The sequence below is a fragment of the Theobroma cacao genome, chromosome 5 (assembly GCF_053813885.1).
Source record: "Theobroma cacao isolate CCN51 chromosome 5, ASM5381388v1, whole genome shotgun sequence".
In the NCBI taxonomy this organism is placed as follows: domain Eukaryota; kingdom Viridiplantae; phylum Streptophyta; class Magnoliopsida; order Malvales; family Malvaceae; genus Theobroma; species Theobroma cacao.
Window position 1 is genome coordinate 29,049,809 of NC_142643.1, and position 13,810 is coordinate 29,063,618.

Here is a 13,810-nt window from a genome sequence, read left to right on the forward strand (position 1 = left end):
ATATATGTGAATATTCATTATATATATATATATATATGTATGTATTTTTCCATATTCAATATACATATTTATATACCGAAATAGAAGATCTTCTTACATTTTCTTTCTAAATATTCCGTTTGAAAGTTATATTTTCACAACACAAAATTTTATATTATAGTAATTTTATGCAGACATAAATAACAACCTTAGAAATGTGTTTATAACAGAAGTTATCCAACGTGCAAGCAGTGATGCTTAATATGGTTGAATTGGAGAGGAGTAAGTATTGCAGAACACAAGTAGGCGCTGGAAAAGAACATGCCTGCTGTCCCATCAAATCTCATTAATTATTATTATTATTATTATTATTTATAGTAAAACAAAAACCTCCCAACCCTTCTATACATACAACAATAGATTGACCATATTTGCCCTAAGAGACATAAATGCTTTTGTTTCGGTATTTGATCTATTCTCTCTCAGCATCCGTGAGTTTCTCATCCAAAACTACTACTCTTCTTTTCTTGTTTGTTTACTATTTCCATAACAATGTTTTTCTCATAAGATAATTCGTTTCAAACAAGGGACCAACCGAATCCTTTCATTTAGTATGGAGCATTTTAATTTGTAATTATTATTTCATTTCCTATTATGACACGATTTGATAAGGAAACACATACGTATTCAAATATATATAGGTTGACGAGGTGGTAGCAGGGGAAGCAAAGGCAAATTAGGCAGAGGCAGAGATAATGGCAATTACGTGCCCAAGACGTAGGGAATGCTGGGAGTGGGCGAGAGTGTACATAAACTACTGTATTTGCAGCGCAAGAGATGAAGGGTCTTTTGCTTTGGGTTTGATCAGTGTCATAAGTTGGAGCGTTGCTGAAATCCCTCAGATTATCACCAACTATAAGGAGAAATCCATTGAGGGCCTCTCTCTCGGTTTTTTGATCACTTGGATTGTTGGGTGAGTATTTCTTCTATTCTATCACCACCTTTTCTTACTTCCATATTGTTTACCAAAAGGACTTTATCACCATTCTACTTGCAGGGATCTCTTCAATCTTTTCGGTTGTATTCTTGAACCGGCTACTGTAAGTGTTTGGCTTGTTTCCCGTATATATATATATATATATATGGTGATTTTTACCTGTTTTGGGTTTGTTTTTGTTCCTTGTGCTAGTTTGATAGCTGAATCTAATTTGTTATCCTTTTCATTGTGCTGCTCAGTCAAATTGCATTGTTACTTTCTGTTATGTCACTTCCTTTCTTTTGCATTATTGTTATGGTATAATGTGCCTATAAGCAGGTTCAATGACGGTCTCCTTTTTCTTCACATTATTGTTATTGTCATCCAATTGAATCTTACTTTTTGCGATTTGCTTTTTCGCTTCCTGAAAAGTAAAAGCTTATATTTAATTATGAATGAACAATGGTTGAGATGTAATATTTCACATAACAAAATTAATTGATATTCGTACTTATTTCTTTTTGGCTCTCAAAAGTGAAAATCAAGCAACAACAATACCAATGCAGCCTAACTTTTTTGGCTTGGGCCTTTTGCTGCATTCAACCTAAGTTTCAAATACATAAGGAGATCTTTCAGTTCATTTTGTAATCATAAGCTTATTTCATTTTTGTTGTAGATGATGGATGAAAACACTTTTAACTGTTTGGTTTATGCTGAAGGTAGTGAACAACTGAACCAAAAATGCACTAATAAATTAAAAGCACTTGTAACTTTTTTTTTTTCTTTTCTTATTTCCTTGCTTTGTCTCAGAGGTTGTTTGAGATAACTATAGTCATCTGAGTTTCTTGACACATTTGACATTGATAATATACCTACTCATTCTTTTACTCATGTCCTTATATGGTTTATGTTTCTTATTTTAAAAGTTTTAAACTTGTTTCCATATCAGACAGGTGCAACTTTTTTGCTTTCCAGTGTAAAAACATGCATCTATTCATTGCTAAAAGACATTTCACATTCGGAGAGCATGATTTTTTTGTTAGGGACACTTTATCCTCTTGCTTTAAAAAATATTAAGAATAAATTCTCGTGGAGCTCTAGTCTAGTTTGAAAGAAAAAATTATTTTGATTTTCTATAGGGAGTATTGTTGCAGCCAGTGTACTGAAACTTTGTTGCTTTTCTTTGCAGCTTCCGACACAATTCTATATGGCAGTAGTAAGAATATGCTAAACCCAAAATGTTGTTAGTCTAGTCAATTCTTAATTAACTATATTGTTCTAATTCTCAACTATTGATTTACATGACCTTCTTGCTATGATGTCAAAGCACAGTTGTATACAATGACTACATCAATTCTTGCGGCACAGACTGTATACTATGGTCACATTTATCCTCGATTAAAGTACAAAAGAGTGTGCCACAAGGTAAGAACTTAAACTACATTTCTCTTGGCAAAGTTTATGAAACAATTTTGCACATTACAAATTCGTCTCTCCTCAGAGTCAAATTACATAACACAATGGTCAAGTTAAAGCTCTGCACTCCCGAAACTGCTGAACCTAATGGAATAAAAAAACAGACTATTTTGTTAAAACGTGAGCAGCAGAGAAAAATGTTTAGTTTTTCATTAAACCAAAACTAGCTTGTATGGTATTTTTTGTTGTATATTTAAATGATATAAATCTTTTTATTGGATTTAACTAAAAGGTCAAAAACAAAAAAAAAGAATTGGGGAAGAAGATGCTAATCAATTGTGTTTTTCATGTAACTTCAGAAGAGCATATGGTATCTTATGGACTTATGTGTATTGTTATGATCATGCAAGTACATGAAAAGATACTTGGTTGTCTTCATAAGGATTTTGCAAACTTGATTTCTCAAAAATTTGATTTCAGTTGAGCTGTAGTTTGAACAATTAGATGTAGAATTGGTTCTGTCTGGTCTTAATAAAATAGATTTGATTGCTTTACCAAGTGCATGGAAGCCCATGCTCAAGGAAGTGTAAAGGGAATAAATGTAAATAATCTACTTAACCTTTTGTATTAGAATAAACTTTATGCATGGTTTGGTGGTCAATTTTTAACTGGTCCAAATATTTTAGTTTGTAGCTTGTTCAGCTTTACTTTTGGAAAACGTATTACTGCAATAGATATGAATTTTCAGTGTTTGAGGTGTTTTTGCATGAGTTTAAAAGAACTCCTGATTTGCAATAATCTTATTAAGAAGTTGATCATTGCTAACAGTTGTTTCATGTGTAAGAACAACATTGAATCAATAGATCATCTTTTACCTAATTGTACAATAGCTTAAAAATTATAGTCTCCAGTTTTTGCTTTATTCATAGTGGCTTGCCACTTGGGCGATTCCAGATATAGTGGTTGATTTATTGCATGCTTGGAAAATGAGTTTCGGAAAACGCACATATTGGGAAGGCTGGAGATTTTAGTGTCATTAGCTCTGATGTGAAGAAATAAAGCTTGAAATGCAGAAGTTGGAATTGCCTTTCTAGGATATTAACTTATTTTCACTGACATTCTATTTGGACATTCAAGATGTATTTAATCTTTCTTTCTAATTTCTTGTTTGATTGTTGCTGCTTTTGCATTTAGTATGTTCCATTTTTCTGTTAATAAATTCTAAGCATACCAGGAAAAAACTTTCAAATTATTGTGGTAGGAGGTCTTAAGTTGAGAGATCAAGTCTATGTAACTTTTTATGTACCTGATATGTGATCATGGAACAATCTCAAAGAATCTAACGATGATATGCTATGGAATCTTCGTGATCTTCGCTCTGTTCTTTTCTCCATACTTGTATTTAGTTTCCCAGTAGTGGAAGGAAACATAAGTATAACATTCTGAAAGCATTGCAGGAGTATTAAACATCTTCATTGGTTTTTGATGGTTGCATTTTTTTCTATGAAGGTTTTTATTTTGTTTTCATAGATGTATTATGCTTCAAAATTCCACAATTCACTGTGTTTCATATATAGGACTCCAAAGAGCACCAACCTGAGGCTGTGGAAAAAGTTATTGATGCTGACAGATTAAGTTCTCCTATTCCTCTTCCAGCAATTAATGTAAAGAGTTCTCCGGGCAGAGAATTATACTACATGTAATTCAATATTCACCTTAAAGTTCTCACATTTGCACTATTTTGCTTGAATTTTTGGACTTAATACCTCAACAACCTTTGTACATGAGAAACGCAGACAATATGATTCATTTTCCTTTTTTTTTTTAGTTTGCATCTGGATTCTGTTATTTTTTTGGAATATTTAGGTTCACTGAACTTAGAATTGGTTCTGCCATCCAAGTTAAAAGATCAAATTTCAATATATGCCTCCTGGATTGTCATTTAGTTAAGCATATGTAACAGACTTAGAATTGGTTTACCCATTTCCCAGCCTACGTGTACACTTGCAAATACATATACTATTTAAATTCTCTTCATTCCATTATATTTGACTGTATGTCACTTTTTGGATGTTCAACAAAATTTTGGGACATTTAGGAAGAAAAAGTAACTGATAGAGGCATGATGCAGACACAAAGATAAACTTAGAGCGAGTTTTCTCATACTTTTTCAGATCCTGAAAGAAGGTTAGAAACCTAGTTTTCTGTGACTAGTAGGACATGTAATGAATCAAACTACTTCAAGGTATATGTCACATTGAAAGATAGAGGTCACAGAAAACCTTCTGCATATTTTGATATGCCCAATGATGCATATAGTGATGATCTAATAGTTTCAGTTTGTTTTTATATATATATTATGTTAGGTCAGCTAGATCTCTATCAAGAAGTCATACTCCCACAGCAGGATCCTTCCTCGTACAAAGAATGACTCCTCCTTCTCATACAAGAAGTTCAGTTGAAGAGCCATTGCTCAGTGCACATGTTTCTGCCCAGTCTGCCTCTCCTCCAAGCTCCAAATCATTGTTATGCTTGGTGACTATTAATTAACTTGAAGAACTAGCATCCTATTCTAGTCTAAAAAGAATGTACTATATGAATTAACTTTTCTCTGTTTCAGGTATCTGTATTAATGTTCATTGCCACATTTAATTCCCAGCTCTCAGCATTTAATAAACTTCACATAGAGCATAAGATAGTAAATCAAGGATTCGTGATACAAATTGGAAGAAAGCTTCTCCAGGTAGTTCAACCTGCAATTAGTTTCCTCTATACGCGCATAATCATTTGCTGGAACAGCACATTTATATGTATAGCCTGATATTAAAGCATTATAGAGTTTCTCCTAGGCCTCCTCTATCCAACATGTTTGTTAACCCTAAGTTATTTATTTTTTTATTGGCATTACCTATTTTATTTGACTTCCTGTTGTAGCATGTCAAAAATTTGGAATTCATCTCTGTTGTGGATAAGCATGTAAATTGGATGCCACCATGTTTTAGGGAATGCGAAAGCTCTTGCATGCCTATTGGCTCCATAGCTCTTATTCTTTATGCCCTTTTGTTCAACTAGATTGAACTCATTGTGATATTTTAAATCAAACTTTGCTCAAGAGGAATAGGTGTCACTAACCATTTACTGGGATTTCAGGTAAATGCTGCGTCATTAGGAGAAAGTGGTATTGGAGGAGGCAGCAGGGTTGGAACTTTTCTTGGTTGGGCAATGGCAACTATTTACATGGGTGGACGCCTTCCCCAAATTTGCTTAAATGTAAGTTTTGCAGGAACCAAATGAGTAGTGTGTTTTAACTGTTTCACATAAAAAGATGAAAGTGTTTAAATGCTATATGTTCTTCTATTTTGACTTGATTGCTCATGTCCCCTTGAACTTTCAATTTTAAATTTCTAATCCTTCAACTTCTTAGTAACTATAGTGTTAGACTGAACTTCTATTAGATGTGTATAAGTATGGTTCTTATACATTGGTAACTTGGGGCAAGCTAGCATCATATGTAAGACTTCCCCTCCTTGCCAGACCAAGTAGAATAAGCACAGTTCCTCCACTTACTACCTGCTGATCCTAAAATGAAATATAGCAAAGGATATCAGGATTAGAATTCTAGGGCTTTAGATAAAACAGGATCTAATAGCATGATACTCAACCATTAGACCTAAATGCTTAAGCTAGTAGATTGGGGCCAAACTAATATTATGTCTGTTATAGTATTAAACTCTCTTTCTAGTTGTCACAAGTTTTGTGATACAATGTGATTTTTTCACAAAGCATGTGTTTAACAAAAGAATTATTATACTTTTGACTGGTGAAGGAAGGATTGCCTTGGTATCTATTCTTTATATGTCCAAAATCATGAAATTCTTTGGCAACATTTAGTTTTAAGCTGACAACTTGAATATCAAGTATTTGAGTTGAACTTAATGTAGTTTTCCTGTTCAACTTTGCAGATTAGAAGAGGCAATGTAGAGGTAAGCACATTCATTAATATTTTAGTTCTCAATACCCACATGCAAGCAAGGACACACACACAAAATTTGGTGCCGTGTGCTGCTCCTTTTTGTTTATAAAACTTTTTGAATCACTGGAATAAGCATGTAGCATATTTAGAGCTTGTTTTTTCTGATTGGGATTAGAGGAAAAAGTATTCTCTGAAGTGGAGCTTATTGAAAAGTGCTTTGGAATTATAATTATTTGAAAGAATTAATAATATCTTTTTGAGCTCAAAAACTTCGTTTAATACCTCTGTCAATTGTTAATGCAGCCTTTTCTTCCCGTAAAACTGCAAATTGGAGCTTGAACATTTAGTCTTGAGAGCTTATTTTCAGCTTTTAGAAAAGTTAAAAGACTTTTGTCAAATGCTGCTTAGCTATACGAAATAAAACAAAAAAATGCTTTTGTAGCTAGTCATATAGGCATGACACTTAATATATAGGTCTTTATCATTGACACCAAAATGAGAGAAATGAGAAAGAGAGGGAGGAAGGCTGGGAGGGGACATGTTGTATTTATATCAATTTATATGCAGGGGCTGAATCTTGTATGGCTTGTCCGTGTATGCAGGGTCTGAACCCTTTTATGTTTATGTTTGCTTTGGTTGGAAACTCCACGTATGTTGCTAGGTAAATTTGGTCAACTCATCATTGATATTTGGCTTCACTTTGAGTCATATTTATCACTTTATTGAGTGTGGTTTGTACTTGAACCATTTCTCAGCTACCTAATGGTGCATTTTGGTTCCACTGTTTTTGTTACCTTACCTTTTTTTGTTTCCCTGTAGCATACTTGTCGAGAGCACGGATTGGTCAAGAATCAGACCAAATTTACCGTGGCTGGTGGATGCAGCAGGATGCGTGCTGCTTGATACTTTTGTATCCTTATTAAGGATGGTTCTGATTTGATACTTTTTAATTTTAATAATGGAAGTGTTATTTAGAGTCACAAACCCTGGGATTTTTTTTTTTTTTATGTTCAGTGGCACTTTTTTATTTTTATGGTGTCCCTTATGTTGCCCACTGTTTCTCCTTATTATCATCAATTGAGTTGCTACAGTCACCCTGAAAAAATTTCATATTCTTTGTAGAACCTTAGTGCATTTTGCAGATACTGATTCAGTTCATATACTTCTGCTATTGGGCACCTCAAGATGCAGAGAATAAGCACGAAAACTTGAATGCATCGTAAATGATGGCAAAATAGCCTTTTGTTGAAGGTTCTCTCTTTCTCTCTCTCTCATGTCAGTTTTTGTTCATATGTGTGCATGCGTCTGTTTAAGGGTCTAGGTAGTATTTATAGTTAATATAAATTTGAATGCTTTAGATGATTAGTGGGCTTTACTAGTAACTTCCTTGATGCTCTTCATGCCATAATGTTGAATTCTCAATTTGCTTACACAGTTATCCTACATGAACAATGGTCTGTGTGATTGAGCAAGCTTGCAAGCTTAACTGTGTTACAATTTTAAGGTGACAAGTGGCAGACACAGACCATAGAAGTTTCAACGCCACATTATGTGTACTGATTGCCCATACTAGTTCTTTTGCTGTACGAAGAATGAAAGCTATTTATTTTTTTATTGGTGAAGGTCAAGAGGAAAGGAATTTGTTATTATCCCAATTCCACATTATGTTTAGGAAGCAGACAAATACCAAATCGTATTTTAGACTGTATTTAAGTGCAGTTATAGGTTTTATATATGGAACTTCTGTTGTTTTCTCTCCATGATGAAAATCTCTTCAGTTTCTCTAGCAATGTCTAATGACACATCTGCTAGACCACAGATTCTTTTACCTTCCCTGATCTTGTCTAACAATCTTTTGCCTTCTAACACATTGGTGTCATGATCATTTGCTGCTTGCTTCTTAACTAAAGGCATAGCCTGATACCAATTTGCAGGATTATATCACAGATTTAAGCTATCAAGTAGCAAATACATGTATGCTATATTGGGGAACATATATTTAGGATTAAATTGGATTTGGTTACTTATAGTAAGATGTGGGCATGATATATGTAAAAGTAGAAAACATTCAACATAGACATAAATTTGAGAAAGCATAGCAAGATGAATTTAAAATTCACTAATTTCATTTAGGGATTTGAAATTCACTACTAAGTAGAAACCTAATAAATTCATGCATTTTAATTTAATCACAATAGTCATGTTTTATAAGTTCTAACTTCTAATTGTGTAATTTAAACCATATTTGAAATAAAAATCCCTCCTTTGAAATTCAAGTTCTAAACGTTACCATAATGTGTTATCTTAAAATAATTTGCTCTGTTAGACTAAATACAGATATAAACCGTCAAGTAGAAAATACATAATCGTGTTAGCTTAGAATGGTTTGCTTTATGCTATGAAATCACTGATTTAAACCATTTGGTAGCAAATAGATGCCAATCTTAGAATGGTTTGCAATATTCCTGTATCCACAAGTTTTGATAAAAACAAATCTATGAAAATCAATATTCAAAAGGTCTTCGTTACATCTTTGCATTTTATAGTTTCATGTTGGCGTTTACATCATATGAATCTATCACCTTGAAAAGTAATTTGAAATGCAAATGCGGGATAAACTATTTTGTTGGCATCATACTAGTGGTTGGAATAAGTTGGTACTGGTAATATGATGAGTTCCATTAGTCTAGATGCCATTCACATATTTTATGACGGCTAGAGGTGAGGATGGCAGATTAGGCTTTCTTTCTTTGTCTTTTTGGAAGATTTTTTTTCATTCATTTATTCAAGTTTTGGCATTAAGTGGGCATTCAATTAGAGCCATTGTACCATGTAAAACCCAAACATGAGAGCTTATCATCATAGTTACTATGACTATTGGTTGCGTCTAAACTCTTAAGTCTGCCATATTGATAGTAATTGTGCTAGGTGTACATTCATTGTGTTGCTTTATATACGTGTCTTGACATTTTACAAAAACTGTTTGAGATAATCTTTGTGGTACATGTACACATTGAGAAGTATGTGTCCTGATATTTTGTACTGTGCCCACTAGTTTCGCAATGTATCCTGAATACCGTGAACAAGTAGGGACTAATAATTTGCTAGGAAAGGCAGCTGATTTTTTCATAATTTCAAGGTTATGCACAAATTTGTTTATCCAGATTGCTCGTCTCCTTGTTATCTGCTCGAGTTTACTTTTATTGATCATTGCTTGCCAGGGATTCTTTTCCAATTGGAATAAAGGTTTGAAGATGCTTTCGCGGAGCTGGAGGATATGTAGATGACGTGTGTTATTTCTTTTATATGGGTGATAAGTCTTCTTAGTAGCAGCCTTTTCCAAAGATCAACCAAACTAATGCCCAGCCTTACCTGATTAAACAGTGCTAAATCTTGGATTTGTTCAGTCAGTGGAGAGGGATGATAGTTGCTTTTGATGGTTTGATGTATCTTGGCAAAATTTCTGTAACCTCTGTTACTGCATTTTTGCCTTCCTTTACCCAGTCATAATTTTGCTTTTAACTCTCTCCTAGTTGATCAAAGAGTCCAACTTATCTTTCACATCTACTCTCTATTCCTCAAGGCAGTAGCTTTAAATACCTTTTATAGTAATCCTGTGCAATTTAAACTTTCAAGTCTAAAAGCCTGCAAAGACTCCAAATGAAACTGAGAAAGGAGACATGGCAATTCAGATTCTGTTTAAGCTTCTCTTTCGGTTTTTGAAACCGGAACAAAATAATTGATGCCTAACCATTACATTGCTCCTTTCTGGTTTTGTAGCACATAGGGAGTCTGTTGTTTTCTTATCACAAAAACTGGCTAATGAATATTTTGGCCTGTCTAAATCTCATCTAGCTCAAAAGATGAAACAAACTTCAATTTGATCGAACAATCAGATATTGTACATTATATCACATGCTTTAGACCACAGCCATTTGAAAGGATCAGAAATGGTATATTTACAATATACTGTATAAAAGGCTAGTGACTACACCGAAAGATGCCTCTCAGCTGCTTGAAGAATTGGAAGCCTTACCCTTGGAGATGGAGCTGAAGCCTGAGCAGATCCATAAGATCGCTGAGGGCAAAATACAACGTACATAACTTGATTAGGATCAGCTTGTAGATGATAAAGATGCTGCCCGGCCGCATAGCCTCCAAGGAGAAGGTATGACCTCTCTGACTGCTCCATTGTCACACATAGATCATCACCACCTGGTTTGCTAAGTATTATTAGGAATTTATTGTGTCAAATTAAGTAAATGACTATCATTGGGACGAGGTTCTGTTAAATGCGGTGACTTGTAAATATTTGGGTGGTGTGAATGCTGGCTTTCAAGTTGCAATAAGGTATGGTAAGATGAAGCTGCTGGTGCAGAGTCCAAGCAATCATTTAGGTTCAAACAAAACAAACCCAGACTGGCTAGACTCTGCTATGGTGGTTGACGATGTAGAATCGGTTGGCATCATTATGTAAAGTTGCTTCCGTCTCACATGCTTATTGTCATGCTAATTTTGTAGCTCATAACATAGCTAGGATAAGTTCTGACTTCAATCTGAGGTAGTATGGGTTGATTCTTCTGCCTGAGGGCGTCTTTCGTGATGTACTTGATTATTATTATTTGAAACGAAGTGTTGTCATTTTCATCTCAAGGAAACAAGAAAGTAAGGAAAAGATGAAAACAAGAGAACTTACAGGCAGCCAGCTCAATTTGAGTGTTATAAATGAAGTCGAGAACCGCAGCAATGTCTTGCTCAAAGTCATAGAATGGTCCACTCTCGAAATTCATCTTCCTAAGTTTACACAGTCCTTCTCCCAACTCCATCATCGCTCCCCTGTGGTTCTGCATAAGATTTTCATTAGAATATATGTATATATAAATCAAGACAGCAACGTTATTTCAGTCTCAACCTGGTTAAAGAGGTGGTGGAATCCGACAGCACATTGTAGAATGCCATGAATGAGGGTTCTGGTGGGATCCTCGGCATTGTTCCACAAGTCCTCAAGCAGGTCATGGCACTTATAGTATTCCCTTTGGTTGAAAAGGGAAACTGCCTCGTCAAAGCTACAATTCTCGTCGTCTTTGCTATCTGCGCTGCTGGAGAATCGATACGAGACGCCCAAAGACTCTGACCTCCTGTGGCCTTTGGAATGAGCACAGGTTCGAATCGGAGATGGAGATAGGGGAAGAGAAGGAAAGAATTTGGGGTTATAGTTATGGAAATGAAGGGGGCAAGGAGGAGTTGAATGTCGAGGAGAATACAATGGGGAGCAGTATGGCAGTTTGAAGGCAAGTGCCATTTTCTCCTGGTGAAGAGGAGATTGAATGAGAGCCTTTCCCTTCTGGGCTCTGCCCTCTGGGTAGAATGATTTTTATGTTTTATTTTGTTCTGGTGTGTGGTGGTGGCAGTGCGGGAGAATTTCCCTTTAAAAAATATCTTGGGAGGAAAACAGAAGGAAAGAATTGTTAGACCATCTCACTTTTTAAGGATTACTAGAAAGAGATCCGCGCGTTGTGCTCGGGCGGCACAGTTGCGGATATGGAGCTTGTTTTTTTAACTAAAAGAAATGTCTAAAAATTGTTACAATATTGCTCCAAAATGCTCACATACAAAATGAAAATTCAGTCAGCTATACTGAAAGAAGTCCCAAAAACAGACCAAACAGGAGAATCAAACAGTAAAGAAGAAAGATGAAATCATGAAATATCGCTAGCAATTAGATCGAATCCAATGATCTTGCATTCATATCCGGTGTTCAACAAAATGAAGGGTAATAATATCACTATTTATCATTCTATACGTCCATTCTCATCTTATTTACAAGATACATGATTTTTTTAAGAGAATTGTTTTCATTTTTCAAATATAAGGTGTTTTTGAAAATAGTTCTCTGTATAATTTTGATTGTTTTTAGTCAAAAGATAAAATTTTTTTGATAAAAATACTCTTAAATGAAACTTTCTCAATTATGCGCATTTCATACACGTGCAGATAAGTGAAAAAAATTAGATATGATCAGAATTTGATGAAAGACAATTTATTAAAAGTAAAACTTTCCTCTTGTTGCAGGATATGATAATGATTTTCTCTTATTTATTGTACATTGTTGTAGCCAAAAACGATAGTGTGTTTTGAAGAAGATTTAAGTTTTCAAAATCTTCTTTTTTGATTAGTGTGTTTTGGAATTTTTAAAATTTTGTTTTTCTTCAGGTTTTCCTATGGAGAGGTTTGGTTTTTCAGAATCTTTCTCCTTGGATTTGTTTGTTGGAACTATGAAAACTTTATTATCTTCTTCTTTGGACTTGTAGATTTGTGAGAGTTTTGAAGACTTTGTTATTCAAAATCATTTTCTTCCCCAAATTTGTGTCAAAATGCTAGCTTAGAGGCTTCCATGTGAATTTAGTGTTTTATGTTTTTAATTTTAAATTATTTTAATTTAATTAGACATAAAATATGATGTGACTCAAATAATCTTTTGATTGGCCAAACTCAAGTGTTTGAAATTTAGTTGACCAAATTTTAATTCAATCTCTGAACTATCTTACTTTATTTAAAAATAAATTAGACGGCCAAACTTGAATTTATCTTTAAATTATATCGATTTATTTAAAAATAAAATAAATGACAAATGAATTTTAATTGATTCAACCTTGTATTTTTGAGATAATTAATCAAGAAATTAATTATTTTACAATTAATTATACGGCTAGCTTAAATGGTGTCATTAAGTTCATATGACAATACATGATTTATTTTCAAGAAATTTCTTTAATTATTAATTTCAAAAAACATGTGATAATTTATAATTAAATAAAATATTATACGAAGAGCCAATACGTTGAAAAATTAACTATTACAATGTAAGAATCAAAAGACTTAGTAATCAAGTTAAAAATATTAAAATATTCGAAGATCTAACTACTCATAAAAAAAAATAAATACTCGGATAATTGTGTAAGAAAATAGAGAGCAAGAGCCCTGGACCACAGCTCAAACTTAAGTAGGTAACCTGTGGAGGCTGGTTGACCATGAAACGTCTTCCAAGTTGGCCTTCCAGTAGTCCTCCAAGTCCAACTCCAAAATCCCAGCCAGGCTTAGCTCAATAGTGTTCCGAAGTAAAAATGACAAGAGGGAAGAGTTAGAACAGAATTGTCCCTCTCACTCTCAATAAAAACATGCTCCTTTTTTTTTAATTAAAAAAAAAAGATTCGAATCTTACTCTTTAGATAAAAAATCATATACCAACCAATGAATCAAATGTTCGAGAGTCAATGAAGACAAGCTACTTGAAAGCTAGAATATTTGATAGAATCCATATGCTATATTAGTTGGAACCTCATTGCCATTTGAGAGTTCAGACGTCTAATTTCTTACCATGCACGGCTTTGAAGATTTATGAGCAAAAATTATGTGGCTTGGTGCTCAAGGTACAATTGATGTGGTGAGGTCAAAAAGTATATATA

At 34.0% G+C, this 13,810-nt stretch overlaps 2 protein-coding genes across 5 annotated transcripts; one reads left to right on the top strand and one right to left on the bottom strand.

Moving 5' to 3' along the window:
* The first annotated feature begins 405 nt into the window (after positions 1-405).
* LOC18598670 (vacuolar lysine transporter YPQ1-like) lies at positions 406-9,905 on the top strand. Of its 4 annotated transcripts, none has more exons than XM_018122284.2 (14): positions 406-470; positions 681-952; positions 1,037-1,079; positions 2,145-2,171; positions 2,288-2,380; positions 3,949-4,070; positions 4,738-4,906; positions 4,992-5,114; positions 5,522-5,641; positions 6,334-6,354; positions 6,947-7,005; positions 7,164-7,254; positions 7,487-7,595; positions 9,566-9,905. In XM_018122284.2, the coding sequence occupies exons 2-13, from the start codon at positions 735-737 to the stop codon at positions 7,565-7,567; spliced, it is 1,167 nt and encodes a 388-aa protein (XP_017977773.2). In that variant the 5' UTR covers positions 406-470; positions 681-734; the 3' UTR covers positions 7,568-7,595; positions 9,566-9,905. The 4 variants fall into 4 exon arrangements, 3 of the variants coding, with proteins under 3 accessions (XP_017977773.2, XP_088662954.1, XP_017977772.2); XM_088806828.1 differs by lacking the exon at positions 9,566-9,905 and adding an exon at positions 7,780-8,319; XM_018122283.2 differs by lacking the exon at positions 406-470 and adding an exon at positions 495-590.
* A 291-nt stretch (positions 9,906-10,196) lies between these two features.
* LOC18598672 (DUF309 domain protein) lies at positions 10,197-11,771 on the bottom strand. The gene is made up of 3 exons (XM_007028279.3): positions 11,257-11,771; positions 11,041-11,188; positions 10,197-10,559 (listed from the first exon to the last, which is right to left on the bottom strand). Exons 1-3 carry the CDS (start codon positions 11,644-11,646, stop codon positions 10,333-10,335), a joined length of 765 nt encoding a protein of 254 aa, XP_007028341.2. The 5' UTR covers positions 11,647-11,771; the 3' UTR covers positions 10,197-10,332.
* Between the last annotated feature and the right edge of the window lie 2,039 nt (positions 11,772-13,810).